The 22,474-nt window shown below is 38.4% G+C and overlaps 3 protein-coding genes across 6 annotated transcripts; all 3 read left to right on the top strand.

Moving 5' to 3' along the window:
* The first annotated feature begins 163 nt into the window (after positions 1 to 163).
* On the top strand, positions 164 to 9,457 carry armh1 (armadillo like helical domain containing 1). 4 transcript variants are annotated; one of them, XM_035412872.1, is made up of 12 exons: positions 164 to 1,051; positions 3,501 to 3,732; positions 4,160 to 4,228; positions 4,317 to 4,483; positions 4,635 to 4,831; positions 5,031 to 5,115; positions 5,542 to 5,658; positions 6,293 to 6,359; positions 6,556 to 6,685; positions 7,530 to 7,607; positions 7,982 to 8,078; positions 8,636 to 9,457. In XM_035412872.1, the coding sequence occupies exons 2-12, from the start codon at positions 3,527 to 3,529 to the stop codon at positions 8,656 to 8,658; spliced, it is 1,236 nt and encodes a 411-aa protein (XP_035268763.1). In that variant the 5' UTR covers positions 164 to 1,051; positions 3,501 to 3,526; the 3' UTR covers positions 8,659 to 9,457. The 4 variants fall into 4 exon arrangements, with proteins under 4 accessions (XP_035268763.1, XP_035268761.1, XP_035268762.1 ...); XM_035412870.1 differs by lacking the exon at positions 164 to 1,051 and adding an exon at positions 2,709 to 2,730; XM_035412871.1 differs by lacking the exon at positions 164 to 1,051 and adding an exon at positions 2,710 to 2,730 and having other exon boundaries at positions 7,982 to 8,063.
* LOC118224978 (piggyBac transposable element-derived protein 4) lies at positions 1,491 to 2,636 on the top strand. Its single transcript, XM_035412874.1, has 2 exons — positions 1,491 to 2,010; positions 2,132 to 2,636. The coding sequence occupies exons 1-2, from the start codon at positions 1,995 to 1,997 to the stop codon at positions 2,536 to 2,538; spliced, it is 423 nt and encodes a 140-aa protein (XP_035268765.1). The 5' UTR covers positions 1,491 to 1,994; the 3' UTR covers positions 2,539 to 2,636.
* Positions 9,458 to 10,340: 883 nt separating the features above from the next.
* dmap1 (DNA methyltransferase 1 associated protein 1) lies at positions 10,341 to 20,754 on the top strand. Its single transcript, XM_035412869.1, has 13 exons — positions 10,341 to 10,497; positions 12,244 to 12,452; positions 12,661 to 12,746; positions 13,290 to 13,394; positions 13,624 to 13,715; positions 14,016 to 14,211; positions 15,078 to 15,236; positions 15,511 to 15,678; positions 17,691 to 17,876; positions 18,340 to 18,411; positions 18,825 to 18,897; positions 19,332 to 19,615; positions 20,049 to 20,754. Exons 4-13 carry the CDS (start codon positions 13,296 to 13,298, stop codon positions 20,106 to 20,108), a joined length of 1,389 nt encoding a protein of 462 aa, XP_035268760.1. The 5' UTR covers positions 10,341 to 10,497; positions 12,244 to 12,452; positions 12,661 to 12,746; positions 13,290 to 13,295; the 3' UTR covers positions 20,109 to 20,754.
* Positions 20,755 to 22,474: the final 1,720 nt, after the last annotated feature.

The raw sequence follows: 22,474 nt of genomic DNA, 5'->3' as shown, positions 1-22,474 counted from the left end.
GGCCCTATTTAGAAGTGTGGACTGACAGTAGCACTGTGATATTACATGCTTATTTATTTGCTGTTTGCTTTTTAGCGACTATATATTTGTACAAATTTTGAGAAAAACAAATGTAATTATCTCCAATTTTCATGTTCAGTTGGGGTTTCTGTGTCTTTTTTTTTTTTTTTTTTTTTTTTTTTTAAGTTAAATATGGTGTTATTGATTGGGGCAAAAATGTTTAATGTGCAAAAAGTTGCTTCCTTCGATTAAAAGTAATGCTTAGTTTTATACAATTTTTTGGCTCATTAAATGGTTCATTTTTTTAATTCATGGTCACGGTATAAGAGCATACTTTATTGTCCTGTTTTATTCACATAGTGAAATCTCCTGTTCTCCAGGCACAGGAAAAAAAATTCGGTGCCTGGAGAATAATTAGTTAGATGTGAAAAAAATTTAGAGCTTAAAACTACTGTCCAAAATAACTTAATTTGGCCAGGGTGAATTCATAGTTTTGAATGGACTTCAAAGGGGAAATTTGCTTTTTGGCTTATTAAACTGCAATACCTCGAGTAACCACTGAAGTTTATGAATTTCACGGAGAATGCCAATCTCTGGTCCCCTGATCGTTTATAAACACATCTTTCACCGAACAAAGTAAAATATATTATTGTCCTTCTAGAATGTTTCATTTTAGAATTGCCATGTGAAAAGAATACTCCGCATTAATCGCTGTTTTTGTCTTTCCTGACATTGTGTTTACCGGAGTACCACTGTACTCCGTGTAGCGGCGCACACGAATTTTACGAGCGGATAGTTTTACAGTTTTTTCAAAGACCGGTTAGTTTAACAGCAGTGTTGAACGCACGTCTTTGCTCGTTGCAGTACACATTACGTGGTTGCTTAGCAACCGATTTTATCAACAGTATAGCTAAACGAATGGAACTTGTATTTCACTACAATTTCACATATTTCCGCCATCTGAAGACAGATTTCTTCAGCCTTATTCTTTTGATAATTTAACGCCTTCCAGATTTTCGTCCTAATGTGTCGGCTAGTCTCTGAATTCCAGGTTGGTATGTTATGGCTACCTGGCTAATTAATTATTTGGTGCTTTCAATGTATTGGTGTGTCAATAATTAATACAAAATAATGGCGTTAGTTAATTAATTCCCAATGTTTTGTCTATAATAAGGTGCTGCTTAGTAACGTATTTTATTCAGAAAATGTATATCATTATGTTGCCAGAGTTTCATTTTGTGTTTGTGGTGTGCATTTTTAGAAACAAGGTTTTAGCCGTTATCTAGTGCCAGCTCATCCTGAACGCTTTTTGCCGAATTCATCTTCAAAAAATGCCCGAATGAATGAAAAATTATTGAGGAATAAATAAATAAATCTAGGCAATGCCTAAGTGCAAAGTTTTATCCCACCATAATTTTCTTCTGGAATTAACTGGCTAACTGCTAAGCTTAAATGCTTTTTTTTTTTTTAATTAAATTTTAAAAAAGTAAAAAGTTACATTTATTTTTTCAAATTATACGTCAATTCACAATGGGTCATTCACAGTATTTTGAGAAACACAATTTGTATAATGTAACCGAAATCATTTTAACTGATTAAAAGACAAATGTCTTTTTTAAACAAATGTCAAGTCTGCATTCCATCGGATCCATGTCCATTATAAGGATCTGTGCTTTGGTGAATCCCTGCTGCTGTGGACGGGAATTCCGCCAATACATCCTTTTGAAGAGGAACCGCTTTGGGGTGAAGTTTTTCCATCCTCTGTGATTTCAAGACTGGGTTTGTTCAGGACATTGTCATCTACACTGGAGCAACCACTGACATCACTCATTATGATGGGCTAGGGCTGTCCGGGTCAGTGGTGATGACAATGCTGGCTCCTTATCTGGGGAACCCACACCCCCTTTGTGGACAATTGGTACAGCAGCTTTTCCACCACTTGCTGACCAACAGCACTGGGCCCTGTGGAAAAAGTCCAGCCAAACAGAAAGGGGATGCCCAGCTTCTCTGGTAGGAAGATGCAGAGAGGGGATGTGGATTTATTTATTAAACTATATATTTTAAGCCAAGACCAACAGTTCACATATGAAATACAATTAAGTTGACAATACCCCCATGCCCTCACCTCTAGGTCAGAATCTTACCTACCAAATGTACCTGGCCAATGTGATGCGACAGCTGCTGGAGGAGCACCACACCCCTCAGCGTCCAACAAGTGGAGGTCGTTCTGCAGCGGATAACCCCCTGCGCCTCACTGCGAGGCACTTCCTGTCTATGATCCCGCAGACGAAGGCCCAAGGCAGGCGCTCGCGGAGGCACTGTAAGGTCTGCCTGTCCTCATCCAGGAAGAGGAAACAGAAGAGGGCCACAAAGTTCATGTGTGCACCCTGCAACACGTGCCTGTGCGCGGTACCATGCCTTGAAGAGTACCACACTCTGAAGCACTACGAGGCATCTACAAGCAGAACAGCCACAGCAAATCTACACTTTGCAATTTTCCAGATTTTTAGGATAAAACCTTCCTGTTTTTTTAATTAAAAAAAACAATTTAGGGAGAATGGAAGTCAGCTGGCAGTGAAGTGGCACGATAAGCGGGATGTCCACGTCCTTTTTAAATTCGGCTTTTTTATTTTTTATTAGGCTTTTCAAAAAATAATGAACAGCTGCACACAGTGCAGATGGGTGTGACCAGCGGCATAAGGTCAAGTGGGCCGTATGTGCTGATGTGGGGTGAGTTTGCCAATTTCCTACTAAAACTAATAGGTAAGATTTCAGTTACGGTTAGACCATGCGAAGGCTACTGTGATGTAACGGTGGAGTTCCAGAACAGCTTGGCGCACGCAGAAGAAAACTCACGCTGTGGGGCCGTTGGAAATATTTTGGAACTTACGTGCAAAAAGGTTAAAATACCTGGAGAGGATCCTTGAACAAATTTTGTTTCACTTATAGGCATTACAGCAATTGCATGCATTTGTGCTTGTTTTTTCTTTCCCCCTGGTGAGACTGGGTATGGTGGCGGGTAGATTGCTGTGTTGATTGTTTTGAAATTGCAAATAAATAAGAATTACACTAAACAATTGACTGGTAATGGGTAACCTGATCAGACAATAAGGCAACACAACACTATAATCAATATCGAATTCAAACTCAAATAAGCTTTACTGGCATGGCAAGTGTATGCTTACATTGCAAAGGCATACACTGATAATAACAAACAGATAACAATGTAAGCAATAATAAACTGAATTAAAATAAAGAAAGAAATAAGATTTTACATATAAAAGACACTTAGTATTTATTTTTTTATGTATTGGTGTCATCTTGTGTTACATTATTATGATGACAAGTGTAAGAAGAGTAAAAAACATTCCTTAATCTTCATAAACATCATAAATGTGTAGGCTAATCATCTGCTGTAACCTAATTTATAAATTAGATTTTATAATATATTTAACCTGAGCATGTTTTTTTTTTTTTGTTTTTGTTTTTTTTCCCCACAGTGGTGGCCAGTGCGAGAGTAGCTACAATGACCACCAGTAAAGCGAAGGCTGCAATCAGAAAAGTGAACGCATTCCTCCAGGAATGGGACCAGGGCAACAACGCAGTGCGCAAACGCATGCTGACTGCTTTCCTCAAGCAGAATGAGGGCAAGACCTGCCCTGAGCTGGAGGTGGAGTTTGCACAGGTCGCCAGTCTTTTTCTGGTCCGGCTCACTTCATGGATTAAGCTTACGTATCCTTTATTTTGTCGGATGCCACACTACAGCGATAACTGAACAGGGAAAATCAATAGCCAGAATCTTTTTTTTTTTTTAAGTCAAATCTGCCAAACCGCTTTTAGACCTAAGAAAATCAGTAAAACAGTTTTGTGCTCGTAAAGATAAATCTGATGATAGGAAGCAAGCAAAGGTTGACTGGTTAGATTTGAATGCCTTATTATCTCAAACATTACTTACTAATTTCAATAAAACGAGAAAAGAAGGTTGTGACTGTTGTCCACCATTGCCGTATGCTACTTTGATGCTGTATTACTCTGTAATACAGGTACAGTTGCATTTGTCATCGATGACGTTTTGGTTTAAATTTAGACCAGTGTGTTTTAAGACCAATGTTTAAACGTCAGAAGAACCTTGAGTCTCCTTTACTCAATTTTCTTCCAGCTATATGTCTGGGTCATTTTTAGGGCTTAAGCTTAAAGCAGTGGGTGTGTTCCTGTCCGCATCGAGCAAGTAAGCAAGAAGTAATTTAAGAAGTTAATGTTTATTTTGCAGTTTATTTCACTCCGTCTTATTTTCCTTCTTTTTTTTCTCCCTTCAGTCATCGCTACTTAATTGAGTTCATTGAGGTTGGAGGAGTTCTGACTCTTTTGGAAATCCTGGGACAGGAAGACATAAGTGATGAGGATAAAACAGAAGCTCTCCTCATGCTACTGACTGTCTCGAATGCCGGACAGAAATTCAAAGAGCTCATCTGTGAAAGCCATGGTATTTAGATAGCCTTTCATGTTGATTCAGCCCGTGGTTTCTTAAAAATCAACAGTTTATTTCAGTATGAAATGAAATCCAAAAATAAATTTAAACTACAGATTAAAGAGATAGCCGTAGTGTTGATGGCCCATCGCTGTATAACTCACAGGGGTTAAAGCCATTGCTGAGTGCTTGGTGAATTCAGAAGCGGAGAACACCCAAGAAACAGCCTGCAGCCTGCTTGAGTCTCTGGCCCACAGTAACCACAGATTTCAAGGCCAGGTGTACAAAGGCTTAGTGACTCTGCTGAGTTGCAATTCCCCCAATGCCCAGCAGCTCGTCCTGCAGACACTCCGCGTTGTACAGGTAGATGTATCATCATTACACTTCTCTCCGTTTAAAGCGTTGAGCTTTGAGCCGACACATTCTCTCACAATTGTTGTGTTGAGTTACTAACTTGGTACTAGAATGCATACTAGACTAAAGGTTTGGAAGTTACATGTTGGCTTCTGCCTATGTTTTACCCTTACCTGACATCACATTTTACAATTCTAATTTCTCACAGGAAATTGTGAAGACAGCACATCCATGCATTGTGGAACCATTGTTGACCTTGTTGAAATCTTTTCATCTTGAAGTGCAATATGAGAGTGAGTATATCACATTATTATAAACGGATATAAGTAAGACACAAATAAAAATATTTATTCAGTTAGTGGTGATGTCCGGATGTTACTTTTTACCTGTGTACTTTGGCCTATGCAGTGCATGCAGCTTGTTTTGTGGACCCGGTCACTGTTCCATATTGAAAACTTCTCTAAAATGTAGATAAAGGTCCACACAGTAATTTCTGTAGCTAATTGTCAAAAATTATGCAGATGGAAACTAAGTACCTTGGTGGATCATGGTACTCATAGTTTTTAACTTCTCGAAATGGTGTATGGGTAACCTGGGCAACAACTTTGCTTAGCTTCGCATAAGTCTACTGTGGCAATGCCAAGTATATGTTAGATAGTAAGGCATGGTTTATTTGGCAAAACGTTAGCTTAGTATTATCAATGTGTTTTGGTTTTCAGATCTGGAGCTGATCAGAGATTTGACCAAGTATGAAGTGAGAGAGGCTCTACTGAGAGGTCTGGTGGCCTTACTTAAACCTGCAAAAGAAGGCATTCAGAGGCACATCATCATTGAAGGTCTTTCTTGCTCCATGACCTGTCAAATAATACATGAGTATCATTAATAGATGAACATACAGTGCCCTCTATAATGTTTGGGACTGAGGCATATTTCTTCTTGAGTTGGCTCTGTACTTAACAATTAGAAATTTGCAATCCAACAATTCACACAGTGTTTCCCATAGAATGCCAAATGGGATAAGTGTGGTTTGTCTAAAAGAGCAACTTCATACCTTACAATCAGACAAAAAATGATCTTAATTAGACATTCCAGTACCAAGTAAATGACCTAAAAGCAAGCTACTACTACCCTCTCTAAGATCTACCCATTGTGACTTTTGCCCCTGCTTGGAAACCCTGTATGCATTACAGTAATTATACAGTGTCGTGTTCAGCAAGCTCATTTACATAGCCTTCGAACGTAACTTACGGTTTCCTTCTAGCCAAATATATAGCAAACCAAAGCTTAGCTATTCCACTGCATTACTTTCACTTTGCATTATCACATAGCGTGTGAGTGGAAGCTTAGCGTACGCTTTATTGGAGCTTTATTTGTTTATCGGCAAATGCTTCCATAAAAGACATTGGATGTAGTAAATTGTTTTTTGTAGAACCAGAATTTCATTGCCTTCTACTGGTTGACTGTTAACAGAAATGGCCGAGATGATGGAGTCCTTGCCAGTGTTTGTTCAACAGGCAGCAGCAGCTAGAGCCATAAGGTAAAATATATATATATAATTTGAATGTGTTTTTTGTAGAAAATTCGAATGGATTGAATTTAATTTCCATGGCTGCTGTGGTTACAGTTTGGCAATGATACTGTGTCTTCATATCAGATATGTGGAAGCTGTTACAGTGCCTTGTTAAATCGAAAACGTACGGTAATTATTTTACGCTTGCTGTGTACATGAACAGGATGCTGTCTCAGGAGAGCCAGGAGCTGTCCCAGGATCTTCTTTCCCTTGGTGTAGTGCATCATTTGCTGTATGCCATGGGTAATAAGGAGCATACGGACACTCAGCGACAGGCCAGCATTGCCCTGGAGGTGAGCCCTGCATCCATATCCAAGAAGGAAAGAGCATAACCCATGTATTATGTAATGGAAATGAGCTATATCCATTGTGTTCGGGTCAAATTGACCCACACAGTGTTGATCTGTTGAACAAAGCAAAAAAAAAAAAAAAAAAAACCCTAAGGCCTGATTTATACTTTGTTGTACAACCCTTTCGACAAGTGCCGTGTGACACACAATGTTTTGCAATTATACTTTGGCAAAGGGCTGTGGAGAGAGTTCTGTTGTCTCTGGTAATGAGATGCCAAACTACTGATGTTTACATCTGGGAAACATTGCAGAGCCTGGTGAAATTACAGGGAAATACTGTAATCTTGTTCAAATGAGATGTAAAGTTATTTGGATCAACACCATGTGAAGTGTTTAACTTTGAAATTTGCATAAATAACTGAAAGCATTATTTACCACAAAGAATACATGTTATAAGTGTAGCAAATTCTTACATTTTAATTGAATTTTGAGTGGGTTGTGAATTAATTTGCATGGGTGATAAGGCCACTTTAGCTAGAATTTTTTCACAGCTATGGACTGTGCTGTGCCTCCATAAAAGTTGTAGGAAAATAATTTGCTATAATTATAACATGTATCCTTTGTGGCAGTAATAGCCATTTGTGGCTAATTCAGAATAGAGATCAAATAAACAGCGAATTACGCTCAGGCCTTTATATTTTGGAAGGCAGGAAAACCACTTTTTACAGTGTTTGCAGAATGTAGTTTATCAGAACTTTTTTAGCTCGCGCCCATATAATGAACAATATTTTTTTTTAATGAAATCGGCTAAGCTTTTAAGAGTTTCCTTGTGTTTCATTCTTTACAGCACTTTGTCCGCATGAACGCGGTTGTGGAGGAGCTTGTACGTAAAGTGATGGGAATTGAATTGTTTGAATTATTTATGGTGAGTGTGTGTTTGCCTTTTCCCTTAAAGCAAGTTTTTTTTTTTTATGTTTATATTAGAGAGCTTGTAGTTTTATCACTTTCTAAGCATGCAGTAGTATATGCAAGTAACAGACATCAGAATTATGAATAGTTACACATAGCATGATGCTCAGCAGCCTGCACAATTACATGTTCTGTCTATTTTATAGACTGGCACACCTTTTGCATGCATGTCTTTGCAGACCACTGCTTCAGAGTGTGGATGGGGTGGAGTTAATTTCATATTTTTGTTGAAGGTTTTCATGTAAGGAACTGAACTTGTAAAGGAACTGAACAGTACTTAAAATGATTTTATTTCATAATTAATTTCCCCCCCATTTATTTCCTCTTAAGAATGACGCTGAGGCTTTTTACTTGAAGATTGATGATATTCAAGCAGATATACTCTTGTCAGTCAGGGTGGACATTCCTCAAGGTAAAACTTCATCCAGTAAGGATTTTTGTTGTGTTTCCACTTGTAATTCTTATCTTGAGCTGATAAAGATCAAAGATCAAGCTGCTTTATCTGTACCAATATGATTCTGCCAATTCTATCAGAATTACAAAGCATCGACCTGTCTGGCAATCAGAAGATACAATCTGAGTGGCTCAGAGACTGGGTTCCAGGGTAGTTTTGGTCCCCCTTAGTCTAGTATCTTATCTTAGCTATGCTGATTATGCCTTGGTCTGTAGCTAAACAACGCATAAGAATGGACAGGTGATGGAATGGGCGTCCCATTAAAGGGGGAATTCACCATAAAATAGATTTTTGATGGTAAACTGGTTGGTCCATCAATTAATGTTTTTCCCATATATTTTTTGATATTTCTGTTGACACAAGTTTTTGATAGGGCAATCAAGCAGTATTGATGTAATAAATTTTCACTGACTGAAAGGGACGTTCTAAGTTAACGTTCATGTATATTACATTTTCTTTTCATTGAAAGTGTTTAAAACAGCAATGCATTGTTGAATTGTAAGTGACGTATTTTTATTCTCTCCTTTTAGTTACTGATGAAACTGACAGCTGAAAGCCTGTTCTTCATTTGTTACAACTCCGTAAGCCAGGGGTTTTCAGTCTTATTCAAAAAGTGCGAGTATAGGGGAACTCTTTTGCTGTAGCACAGCACTAAAACATCTCAATCAACTAATCAACGAATCACAACCATTTGTTGAATAAAGTGTTTTTGTGCTGAGCCATGAAAGAAAGCACTCGCACTGGCCCTTTTCGGATAGGAGTGAAACCCCTTTGTGTAAGTTATTCAACTTTCTTAGTGCCCTAGACAAGGAATACAAGTTAAGTGCCTGTACAACATTTCCTGATTACCAGAGGAAAAAATCTGAAAGTTGCCGACATTTTTGTTTATTTTATTATTATTTGTTAATATTGCTGTAAACTACACACACAATTCTGGACACAAAGTAGTAAAAATACAAATGATGATATTAAAGATAATTAACACAATACCTCTTTTTAAAAAATGAGAAATATATGACATGGGACATGATGCACTATAACTAACCGTTAAGTCCACCGAGATTTTAAATCCTCATTTTCTGGTGTAGAATGTTGTGCTCTTATTTTGGGACAACCTGAAACATGTTAGTTCAAAACGGGAAAGCCTCAGTAATATTTTCTCTTATTTGGCCATTTATGATGATTAATTGTTCATACACTCAGTGTCACAGGAAAATGAGGAAATCGACTGATGCCCAAGTTTCTGTGGTGGTTTGAATGTCAAATTGTCAGCATATTATTCAAGCTACTGTCTCAAGAAAACCCTTTCCTGTGATGCCATCCATTGTATATCAGTAAAATGACTGCAAGTATGTATTGTCTTTTCATTTTTTCTGCACTGGACTAGACGACTACTTTATGATAAGAACTATTTTAAAAATCTTTTTAATCATACATTTACAATTTTAACAGTTCCCTGGCCCTTAGTAACAAATAAACCCACAGTATGAGTGAGTAATGGTTATGAGCCAGTCATATTTATAACAAGTGCTGTTATTTCTACATGGTGACAACAAAACATATTAAAATACCCTTTAATAAAAGCTGTGATTCTGCACTTTATAATCAGAGCCAAAAGAAAATAATATATTCAAATATTTTTGATGGCCCCTATCAGTCAGGGCACTTGGAATCATCAAAACGTCCTAACTGTTACAGCTAATTGTAGCAAAACAATTTTTGATGGTTTGGCTCGGTACTCCAGCATTTTGAATTTGTTTTGAAATGAAACAATGAATATGAAGTCGAATTGCAGATTTAATTTGATGGTATTTACTTCCATATTCGGGTGATCTGTGTGAGAATTACAGGATATATATATATCAAAGAATATATATAATTATAGAATCCACTGGAATGAAGGTGTGGGGGGGCATAAATCATGTTTATCTATGAACATTTTCATGAAACAAGGTTTTACGTCCTGGATTACTAATATTTCCTGTTTCAAATGACATTCTCAATTGTTTTTCAATTTTATATTATATTCAAGCAAATAATATTAATAATAATCAACTCCTTTGAGCCACACTCTTTGATTTGGGTGAGATTTCTCCTGTCTACTGGCAAAATTCTTCTAAAGTTGTACCTCGCAATTGCACAAAAATATGGTTTGAATCCGTATTGAATGACCAATATTACTCCCATTAGTTTTGATCAACTGAGTTTGAGCGCAAATTCAGACTTTTATTTCAATTTTTTCCTCTCTTTGTTTCCCGGAAGTAGTTTTCTTTTTTTGTTTGTTGTTATACTCTACTACTTATTAGGAGAATAAAGCGGAACGTTTAGATCAGGCGTTTATTTACAGAACATATCATTAAAGGAGGTAACAGGGACAGTAGATCACTCACAGGTAAATTTCAACAGTCTATATTATTTATAATATTTAGAAATGTATACGTTAATGCGTAACATTGGCCTAGTTGGTCCCAAGGCCCCGCCATTGATTCTGTGGTCATTTAGCTATAATAATCAGCTTAGTTAGCTTGGAACACTTTCCGCCGTTCTTTAAAATTGGTGGATAGACATGTTTGACACAAAGTATTGTTCTTGCTGGAAGAGGCGTTTAAATAATCTTCATATATTTTTTCCACGGTTCTTCACGACTTGAGCTGGTCAGGGGGCACAGTGAATGTTTACTGCAAACCGTTTTGACATTTAGCGCAGTTTTCTCATCAACTCGCGTAAAATAGTAGCCTACTTAAAATCTCTATGCATTGGTTAAAAATTGCTATTAAACGGCAATGTTACTTTATCCCACGTGTATAAATGTAACGTGTTGCAGTGGCTCTTGATCTTGCCATCTCAAGATGTAATAACCTTTCAAATGTGTACAGACAATAAAAAACTGACACTCAGCAGCCTGTCACTAAGTTCCCAATGTGCTAAGGACCAATCATGCCTAATAACACATTAGCAAACGTAAGAATATTTGTGCTTCCAGGACCACAGTTGCAGCTGAAAATAAATATCTAGTGATTCTTAGTCTATGGCCCATAACTATGAGTACGCATATTAACAGTGTTTAATACTTGATATGCTGTTATTTCTAGCTAATAGCTATCTTATGCAGCTATACTAACACATTGTGATGGGTCATTCTACAGAAATAGTGGTATTTGGAATTGCAATATGTCTTGAAATGCATTTAATTTTTGTCACTCAAAACTTAGGGTACAATATTAACCTTTTTATCATTTTAACTTAGTGATCACTCCACAAAATGCCTTAATGTATTTAAATTATTTTTATACATTCTCTCAAAGAATGCTTGCACCATCCACTGGTGTTACTTGTAACAACGTAAAAGGTTTTTCAGAATTTTATTTCCCAGTTCAGTCTGCACATATCAGAGCATGTGAGTCGATCCTCGCTCATGAGCATGTGTTAGCGCTCCACTCCCCAACTCTACAATCTTTTCCTTGCTCTGTTCCAAAATCACTCACCACTCACAAAAAAATGGTATCACTGAAAATTTTCTCCATTTGTTTTTCTACTTTTTGTTTTAAAGCATCAACTAACCGAGGCATGTCTGATCATAAAAATATTTTGGATGTTCTATTGATTCTGAAGGAGCGTAATACAAATTTTTTAAAAACAATTTGTACAATAGTGACATTAATAAACAAGTCAAAATTTTTTATTAGGCTATACGTGATTTGAGAATGAAATCGGTCAGATAAGGAAACAAAAAGAGTAACTGCATAACAGTAGCTCTTTTAAGGAGCTCAATTTCCATATAATCTTGTAAACACAAAGAACTGTATTAATGCAGTGCTTGTTTTTTTAATTTATGTGATTCAAACAAAAAAGGAAAGACCAGCAGCCTAGAGTATAGGGGGGGTTACAATAAATGTAACTTGATAAGTGGAACAAGGTCAATAACTTAATGTACAGTGTGGCTACCAGAGCCATTTCAGGTTTGTACATGTGCAATTCAGTCCTGTACCACCTCCTGAAGGAATGAAGCAATTTGATAACCTTCGTAGAAACTTTTTTTGAACGAGCCAATTAATTAAAATTAATTTACTATAAATCAAATCATTTCCAAAAAAGTTATCTGTCCTTGAAAAATTTGTATGATTTTTACTGTTGACAGCCTCATCTTCTGGATGCTCCAAGGGATTAATGGAAAAGAAACAGCCACCTGGCCACAAGCATTATAATAAGCACCAGATTTGGTCATACACCAGATTGGTCTGTATGGCACTCTGTTTGCTTTGTAAAAGCTTACCTGGGTGTTAAGAAATAAACAAAAGCAGCTATCCTCATCGATTTGGACGTAACCACAACTCACTTCAAGAAAAGGTACGAAGTTGATTGTGCTTGTGATATTTTCTTGGAATAATGTTCAATTACTTTCCATAATGATTTATAAATATATGTTAAAAGTCAGTGGATGCTTCATAAATAAACCGACAATTTCCGCATAAAGACACAAAACCGCCAAAAGTCTGCTGAATAAATGCACGGACCATTTCTAATTGTTATATGGGTGTTTTTTGTTCTCCTCTAGGTGAATTAGGCAGCTTGAAAAAACACTTAGGCCTAAGACATTTCAGTTCAGGAAAGACCCTAAACTCACGGCAGGACTGACAGAAGGTAAGGGATGAAATTGCAAGCGAGTTAACAGATGTTTATAATACTGTATATTGGTCCAGTCATTTAGCAGCATGGAGTCACTGCGCAAACATGGAACATAGAACATTTTATCACTAAAAATCACACATTTAAATGATATTCTGATTTGTAGATCATAGAGTGCTGCCTAAATTTGTTTGGCAAATTTTGAAGGCAGCATCAGATGCATCCCAGGAAACCCCATAATTCTTTATGACCGTGAAAACATTACTTCTTTTAAAACATGGCAATTTAGTGAAACAATTACCAGAGTTACGAAAAATGTGTATTTAATTTCACTGAACAAAGTGCGCAAGCTCACTAGCTAAAGAGATTTATATAAAATGTACTGAAAATACTGTAGCTACAAAAGTAGTTGTCAAACTAGTTCATTATGCATGTTGGCTACAGGGTACTATGAAACTCTTCTGTGAGAGATATCTATTGACAGTTGGCATGGAGTGTAATAATATTGGCTTCATCTATAGTTTTGATTAGTTTTCTGTTTTCTAAACATTATTACAGGTCACAATGGCGACTGGTGCAGATGTGCGAGACATACTGGAGTTAGCTGGAGGAGACAGTGATGCAGGTCCAATTAATAAAAAGGACATCATTAACTCAGACAAGGTAAGCTGCTGGTGATGTATGAACAAACGAGTAGCTGACATCTGAGTACCCAGCTCAACTACAAATGCTTCTATCACTGGTTAATAAATAACTTCATCCTTCTTCAGGCCCTAGACTTCAGATGAAATCTCAAACTCTGTCAGAAATCTAAAGAATGTCATCAAGAACTGTGCATCTGGTAAAGCTGGTCAAACTGATATTAATTTGAATGCATTTTATCTCTATTTAGAAAAAGGCCAAGAAATCGACAGAAACACTGACATTCAAGAGGCCTGAAGGAATGCACAGAGAAGTCTATGCTCTCCTCTATTCAGATAAAAAGTATGAATGCTGCTTGTAATGATTGCCAACATTTTCCAAATTTCATAACTATGGTCACAATGCAAGTTGTTTGCACATAGCTGGAGAACTTTGCTAGACTATATGCATGTTCTCACTGACAGAATGTTTAGTACATAATTTGATTTACATAAAATGGAAAATATATTGTCATATGTCATATATTGAATATAATTGATACATTTTTAATGACATTTTTTCATTTCTGTGTAAGAGTTTATTGAAAATATGTATTTTCAAGACAAATTAAGAATGATGAGAATTTTGGCAATTATTTTGTAGAGATGCCCCCCCACTGCTGCCCAGTGACACAACCCAAGGTTATCGAACGGTCAAGGCCAAACTGGGTTGCAAGAGGGTTCGCCCCTGGAAGTGGATGCCTTTCACCAACCCCGCCCGGAGGGATGGAGCCATATTCCACCACTGGAGGCGTCTGGCTGAGGAGGGAAAGGACTATCCCTTTGCCCGATTTAACAAGGTTGGGGGGAAAAAAAAAAAAAATTAATTGTTCGGCTTTTCGTTTTCATTGATGTTAATGCATAGCACGTGTGATGTTAATGTCATTTGCGTCTATCAGTTGGTCAGTGGATGCATCAGTCAACCTGTTTGTCAAAATCTGTTTGTTTCATACAAAAAAAAGGAGCTGCGTCGTGCGACTGCTTTCCAGTGCTCACTTTACATAAAAAAAAGGTTCTCGCCAATTTAAAGTTCTGTGGGGTGAGTTCCTGAGGATTTATACTTTTTCTGAAATACCTTAACATAATATCTTATGAGTCTGTTTTTGTTTAAGTCTTTGAGTGACCACTACTTTGCACATTAGCAAACATACCTTCTCTAGTCATTAAAATGAATGTGTGTAAATGGAACAATCATTGAAATACATATGTCTACTGTACTATGGCACATCTAATATATACTACATGTATCTAACACTTGAGTGGTGCCTGTGATGATTTTGCAGCAGAGCTCACTATACGCCTGCTGAGGTTGAGAGGGGGGAGTTATTATTAATCTGTTTACACTTTGGGAATGACTAGTTGGTCAAACTGAGAGACTGAAATTGAAAATTGTTGAGCGCACTATGCAACCTCCTTCTCATGCAGTAAGTGCCCTGGGATCTTTTGTGACCGCAATGAAGTATAAACTGGGCATAAAACCTCTTCCAAAATAAACAGAATGAGGGATGAAATTGAGCTTATATGCCACTTCAGTCTGTGGGGTGTTTTTGGCCTGACTGTCCAAACTGGAGAAACTGTGACCCTATAATTAGCCATGGCTCTTTTTATTGCAAGGCGCAAAACTTTCAAATGGATTAAGAAGTTGAGTGTTTGTTTGTGCCCTCAGTTGGTGCAGGTTCCGGTGTACTCCGAGCAGGAGTATCAGATGTATCTTCACGATGATGGATGGACCAAAGCTGAGACAGATCATCTCTTTGACCTCTGCAAGCGCTTTGACCTTCGCTTCATCGTCATCCATGACCGTTATGACCATCAGCAGTTCAGGGTTAGTATTTCATTTGACATTTCAGGTTACGGTTCATTATGATTTGCACGAACCACAAATAATGCACAAGAACAAGACCTCGGCCTTTTTCATTTTTTTTTTTTTCATGTGTATATGTTGGAAAGATGGAGAAAACAGGAAAATTAGATTTTAGGTTGATGGTGGCCCTTAAGTACTCTCAGCTGTCTTTTTCAGTGTTGCAGGTCAGAGTTAGATCATGTATCCAATCTGCAAGAGTAATATTTTTGATGGTTTCATGCTCTCATGTTTTCAGAAACGTTCTGTGGAAGACCTAAAGGAACGCTACTACACCATCTGTGCTAAACTTGCCAAGATCCGTGCGGCAACAGGGAGTGAGCCAAAGATATACGTATTTGATGCTGGACATGAAAGACGTAGGAAAGAACAGCTGGAGAGGCTGTTCAGCCGCACCCCAGAACAAGTGAGTCCCCAAAATTTAGGTGCCATTACAGACCCGTTTATTATGCCATGAGGTTAGAATATCAAGGTTGTGTTTTGAGCTGAATTAGCCTGCTAAGATTAAAGGAAACCACTACTGGAAGAACAAGAACTCAAAAATGCAGAGAATAGTACAATGCCCATTTTTTGTTGTATACTTGAGGCACTTGGATTTCACATCAAATGATGAATATGAAACAAAAGTACAGACAGTCATCTTTTATTTCATGGTGTTTACATGCGTATATCTTTTACCATTTTACAGAAACAGCTGTTTTTGTTCCGAGTCCTCGATATTCAGCTATGCAAAAAGTAAGTTAACGTATGAACTTAAAAGTAAATCAAAATAATGAAGTCTAATATTTGGTTGCATAGCTCTTAGATGCAATAACTGCATCAAGTATATGACTCATGACAATACCAATAATTTGCTATCTTCTTGGGAAATGCCTTTCCAGGCCTTTGCTGTGGTTGCTTGCAGTTGATCTTTCAGCTGATTCGGGGGTTTCTGTCTGTCTCTTCTTCAGCAAGTGAAATGCACGCTCGATTGTATTTAAATCAGGTGACTCACTTGGCCAGTCCAAAACTTTCCACTTTTCCCCCTTGATGAAAGCTTTGTGTGGGCAGTGTGTTTGGGGACATTGTCTTGCTGCAGGATGAAGAGCCGGCCTCCTGGTTGGGGAATTTCTTTGTGTCTGTACATTTCCAAATTCACCCTACTGCCATCCTCAATTATATCGTCAATAAAGATGAGTGAGCCTGTTCCAGAAGCAGCCATTCATGCCCAAGCCATGACACTACCTTCTCCATATTTCACAGATGGGTGGGTGGGTGTGCTTTGGATCATGAGTTGTTCTTTCTTTTCTCCACATTTTTGGCTTTCTATCACTTTTGGTAAAGGTTTATTTTGGTCTCCTCTATCCATAAAACTTTGTTCCAGAACTTGTCTGGCTCATCTAGTATTTTTTGACAAATTATAAGTCTTCTGCATTGGGTGGCTTGTGATATCACCCCTGCCCCCCTGGAGACTGGTGATGTCACTGACCCTTGTTTTACTGTATTTCTTAACAGCTCTTCATCAACTGTCATCAACTGCAGTTGACTTCCTTGCCTGACCCGTATAGTGTTCATTTCTGAGTCCATTTATTTTTCAAGACTTTCCAAACGGATGTACTTGACGTACTAGCCGTTTCTGTGCTATCCTTCTTATTGAATTTGTCTGTTCGGCTCGCATGGAAATTGTTTTTCAGTTGTTTTTCTGGTCTTCACGATTGTATATGCCTTGTGACTCTAAATGTAATCTCCTCAGATAAAAACTAAAGCTAAACCCATGATTATACACTTACTGCTCTTTTATGTGTGGACAATCCATGCGGAAGGAAACACCTGAGCAACAGATAACACCTCTCAGTCATCCATTAGTCTACTTTTGCACAGTTGAAAATGGGGGGACTCAACACAAAAACTGCTGTTTCTGTACAACGGTAAAACACACATGCATATAAATAGCAATGTCTCATATTCATCTTTTGTTCTCAGATTCAAATACAGCAAAAATAACTGATTTACTGCCATACTACTGTCTTCACACTTTTGAAGGGCACTGGGTCCAAGGTCTCACTTTCAGAGGAGAGTTTTGCCTGTTGTTTGTATTTATGGGCATTTACATTAGAGTATTTGCATTTGCCATTGTATGAAATAAGGGGGGTTTGGGTAGTTTTCTATGGTACTAAATCAGTCTCTCAGGACAGTGAAAAAGGGCTATTTGAAGGATACGATTTCTTTTGTAATCTGAAGGACTTTCTTCATATGGGTGTGTCTTTAAAAGTTGGTGGAAGCTAAGATAGAAACACAATGCCTTACCGTCTTAGAAAATATTCCACTCCTTTGTGCACTGTAATGTAAACCGTACACGGTACTGTACTGTAAACTGTACTGTAAACTGTGAACTGTAAACCGTGCCTTGCCTGATGTGGTTCCCCTGTGGCCCTGCAGGTGGCAGAAGAAGAGTACCTTATCCAGGAGCTACGCAAAATAGAGATTCGGAAGAAGGAGCGAGAGAAGAAGGCGCAGGACTTGCAGAAGCTGATCACGGCCGCCGACACGACCACAGAGATGCGGCGAGCCGAACGCAAAGCCACGAAGAAGAAGCTTCCCCAGAAACGAGAAACCGAAAAACCGGTGAGCTTCACGTAACTTCACAACTGACACACACACACAAATCTCAGTCACAATTAGAATGCACTGTTTAGGCCAATTGTTGATTCAGTGAAGAAAAATGTAATTTAACTATCATCAGTTGAAGATTGTCAGTCAACCAAAATAATTTTTCCTATTATATTAGCATAAGAAGGTGGTGTTTTTTTTATTACACATTACTGAAAGTGTTCCTTTTAATTGTTTACACAGCATGTTTTATTTGGGGTTCAAGCTTCGTAGATACTGGAACCCTGTTGTATATTATATATTGGGAATCCTGTGTCTAATTTCAGGTGGTATATCCGGTTTGTGACCCTAAGTTCAGTGGCTCACTGGATAGTGATCGCTAACTACATTTACTTACTCCAATTGCGATACGTCTGCGATTGTGTGGCAACCCTTGAGCTCTGCTTGTGCTTGACCAAGCCTGTTCTGTCTTTGGCAGGCAGTTCCTGAGACGGCAGGCATCAAGTTCCCCGACTTCAAATCTGCTGGAGTCACGTTACGCAGCCAAAGGGTGAGTGAGGTCTATCGTGAACTACCACGTTCCTCAAGGCCAAAACACTTTCACTTAACCATCGAGGGCAGATTTTCATCTTACTGCCGGTCTCTGTGAGTTGATTCATAGTGGGAAGGATAGGCATCTTATTCGTACTAGTAGAACTAACATTACAGTTCAAAATGACTGCTTACTTCAAAATTGCATGTTTAATTTGAATGAATGTTATATGGAACACAGACTCAGGTGCAGAGATTAGCATAACCTTCAAGCTGAAGTATGTTCTCTGGATGAAGTAATCAGTTGTACTGATCGTAAGATCACCTTCTGCAACATTCGGTACCACAGACAGTTAATGTTGGTGAAATGTTAGGGTTGGTGGCAACCCTACGTGGAGTGTGTGGGTCTCAAGTGGTTGTTGTGTGTTTCAGATGAAACTCCCCAGCTCTGTTGGACAAAAGAAGATCAAAGCCATTGAACAGGTCCTGACGGAACAGGGCGTAGGTGAGTGTTTAGCTGTAAAGGTGTAGCAGAGGTGACATACGCTTTGAGAGGCAAATTAACCAATTTCTCACACAAAGGTCTCACAAATTCGTTAATTTTATATCCTTCAGTCCATCTACTGATGTTTTATAATAAATTGTTTAGATAACCTTTGGTTTGTTAACCTTATTTAAAATTTGCCATCACATATATTGAAGCATCAGGAAGAATCAGTTTGTGTCGTTCTGTTCTGTGATAAATTTTTGTACTGTACCGTTATATTTTATACTGTGTGCTGCAACACCTTAAAGTTATTTTTACCTAGGCAGGATTCACTTAGTTAAGCAAAGAATAAAGAAATCGATAAAACAATTTAGAGCGTAGAGGTTTTTATCGTAGCTCAACCGTCGGAGTGCCGACCAATCACCGCCTTTTGCTCTTCACTTCACTTGCAGATCTGAGTCCAATGCCCACGGAGGAGATCGTGCAGATGTTCAATGAGCTTCGCAGCGACCTGGTCCTGGTGTACGAACTCAAGCAAGCGCACGCGAACTGCGAATACGACCAGCAGATGCTACGCCATCGGTACGAAGCCTTGCTTAAAACGGGCGGGGCCAGCGCCTCCCCCGGGGATGGCCTCGGGGCCGAAGGACAGGCCGCACCCGGGACCGAAGACGTCAAGTTGGAGTCTAAAGAGCACATCATTGATGTGGTGGGCGCACCGCTCACCCCTAACTCGGTAAGTCCAAAAAAATTATTATTATTTTTTTTTAATCTGTCATAAGACCTTGAAATTGGGCACCATTGACGGTAACGTGTACAGTTCGTTTTTGATGCTATATCCAGCTGTAGTAAGATAAGAGGTTTAAAATGATCGTAGTGTTCTTTGGTTAGAAAAATAGTATCAAAAGGTGAATCTTGTTATAATGTTCCTTTTCTGTGTCTGCGCTCAAATAATTGAATAATACAGCCTCAATCTGGGGTAGTGTTGAGTGAAATGTCCTTATCATTTAATATGAGATGATACGTATTTTTACGTTTACGGTACAATACATATTTTTACTTGGATAAGCATTAATGTCCAACCCTGTTTTAAACGAAGGATCCAGCTTCAAGTGAGGGAACAAAATGTGGCCATGGTTTGCTGACGTTTGCTTTTCTGTCCTTAACAGCGCAAACGTAGGGAGTCGGCCTCCAGTTCTTCGTCCATCAAGAAAGCAAAGAAACTGTGACGCAAATGAAGAATTGCTGCCTAAGATCAGGAGAGGGGGCAGGAGTGAGTGGTGGGAAAAGCATGTTGGGACCCACTAGGAATCCGCCCACAAGTGCAGAGGGTTCACCTGTCCAACATTCCTCTCACCATCGCCATTTGCCCTGTAGATATCACATGGTGTACAGGCCACTGGCTCTCTCTTTTGCTCTTCCTTACTGGACAAATCCACCGTAACACAGACTTTGACTAACTTTCTGGTCCATTGTATTTCCCCCATTTCTTCCTTTGCCTGCAGTGGGGCTGCATGAGGTGTAAATTACCATGGAGAACTAATTGGGCACTGGCAGAAGGGCCGGTTTACCTGTTCAAACGTATCGGGTCTGTTTAATTAAAATTAAACAGTGGCTGTGCAGAGGGGAACAGCCATCTTGGTAATTCTGCTTCTCCCAGTACAGTAACACAGTAAAGCTTCACTGAAGGATGTGCCACCTTCTCGTGTGGACAAAGAGGTTGGCAGTTTTCTCTTCCCAATTGAGAATACCAAGTGAACTATGTAGCTGACAAAAGCACAGCCAGTGACTCCCAGTTAGACGAGAGTAATCCGAAGACTGTGCAGCTGTCTTGCGTCAGTCACTGTTTGCGTAATAAAAGTAATTTTGCTTTTTTCACGTGGTTGTTTTGTTTATTGCTGTTCAAGGGCATGTTGAAACAGGAATTTTACGCAGGTGCACCTGAACAAGACCTCTGCAGTTGATGACCAAAGAATTCTCACTTTAATGAAGTAAAACCCAAGAACATGTGTCCAACAGATCAGAAACACTCTTCGGGCATGGATGTGTCAGGTGACTTCTGTCCACAGAAGACTCAGAACTTGGAGTTAGACTAAGACTCGGAACTACTGAGGATACAGTGCAAGGTGCAAACCACTGGTTAGCCGCAAAAACGGGATCACCAGGTTACAGTTTGCAAAGAAGCACCTAAAAGAGCCTGTAGAGTTATGGAAAAAAGGTAATGTGGACAGATGAGACCAGGATTTAATTGTGTCTGAATGATAACAAAGAACGAAGTGTGGAGGCCAAACAGTACTGCCCTAAATTCAAAGCATACCACATCATCTGTGAAACGTGATTGGGTGTTATGGTTTCAGCATGTATGGCTGCCACAGGTAGTGGTTCTTGTCTCCGTTGATATCTATTTGCAAACACTGAATAATACATTTTAAAAATTAGATTTAGTACTGAATATTACTTCACAATCTAAGAAATGAGGTAGCTTAAAAGTAGATTTCAGTTTCCACTAAAATCCTCCTCATGAATTAAATGTGTTTTAGTAGCTAAGTAACAACTGAACGGATAGTTAGGGTACAGAACAATAATATATACCCTGTAGAAAACACCCTGTAAATATTTTTATTTCTGTTCATTCGGGATTAAGGGGTTATTGACCTAACATACCTGCTCAACTCTGTGCATCCACTGTGAATATACTTCCTCAATGTTTGTTTATGGCTGGCGCTAGGAGACAGTTAACCCCTCAGCAACGTATTAAACGTGTCCCAAGAGAGAAAAAGGGGTAATTAGTAGCTAAAAACATAGCGCATATCATATCTCTGAAGCAACTGCATTTCCACCATTATAGAAGTAAGCCCCTCTCACCTACAAAGAAAATGTCGGAATAGGCAACAACGGGTACAGTCACCAGCAATTTGTTCATACACACAATTTGATTTTATAAAGTCAGTAGGAAAAACTATGTACAGTATATATGTATGTGAAACATCGTAAGACTAATAATTACAATAGTTGATTCCCCTTTTTCTTGGTAAGACTGCTGTAAAATTTCATTGTATGTGATAGGTCATATAATTTGTTGTCTCACAGGATAGAATATACATTTATTAATCCCGGCAAATTGGCTTTCATTCAGAATCATGTGACAAACCAGGCATAGTCACACATATACAGAACTAATACTTTTCAAAGCACCGCAGTAAATCACAGTAATTCAGTACCACAGTGTAGGCAAAAACAGAACTTCTGTATAGAAGGAAATACATTGCTGTGTTTATACTTGTTATTTATGAATACTTACCCTTTCTTAAATTTTGTAAACAAGGGAAATGATGCTCAACAATATCTATTTTGGGGACAACTCAAGAGTATTTGAAATATATAATAGTTATAATTCTTCATAGTTATGATTGCACTGGTCTGACCAGTTTTTCCTGTGACTGTTTTGGAAGGGTTTCTATAGCACTTTGATGAAATGTTTGTTGCAGCACAAATAAAGAAAAAAGTCAGTTAATCCAAATATCTGGCCCACATTTCCAAAAGCTGAAATCCAAAGTTACCAAAACTTTGGTGACAGTGTAAACCACAAAGCTCT

Source organism: Anguilla anguilla, chromosome 4, assembly GCF_013347855.1.
Source record: "Anguilla anguilla isolate fAngAng1 chromosome 4, fAngAng1.pri, whole genome shotgun sequence".
Classification (NCBI taxonomy): Eukaryota; Metazoa; Chordata; class Actinopteri; order Anguilliformes; family Anguillidae; genus Anguilla; species Anguilla anguilla.
The sequence above is the reverse complement of the archived record's forward strand: the minus strand, read 5'-3'. Positions and strand labels throughout refer to the sequence as shown.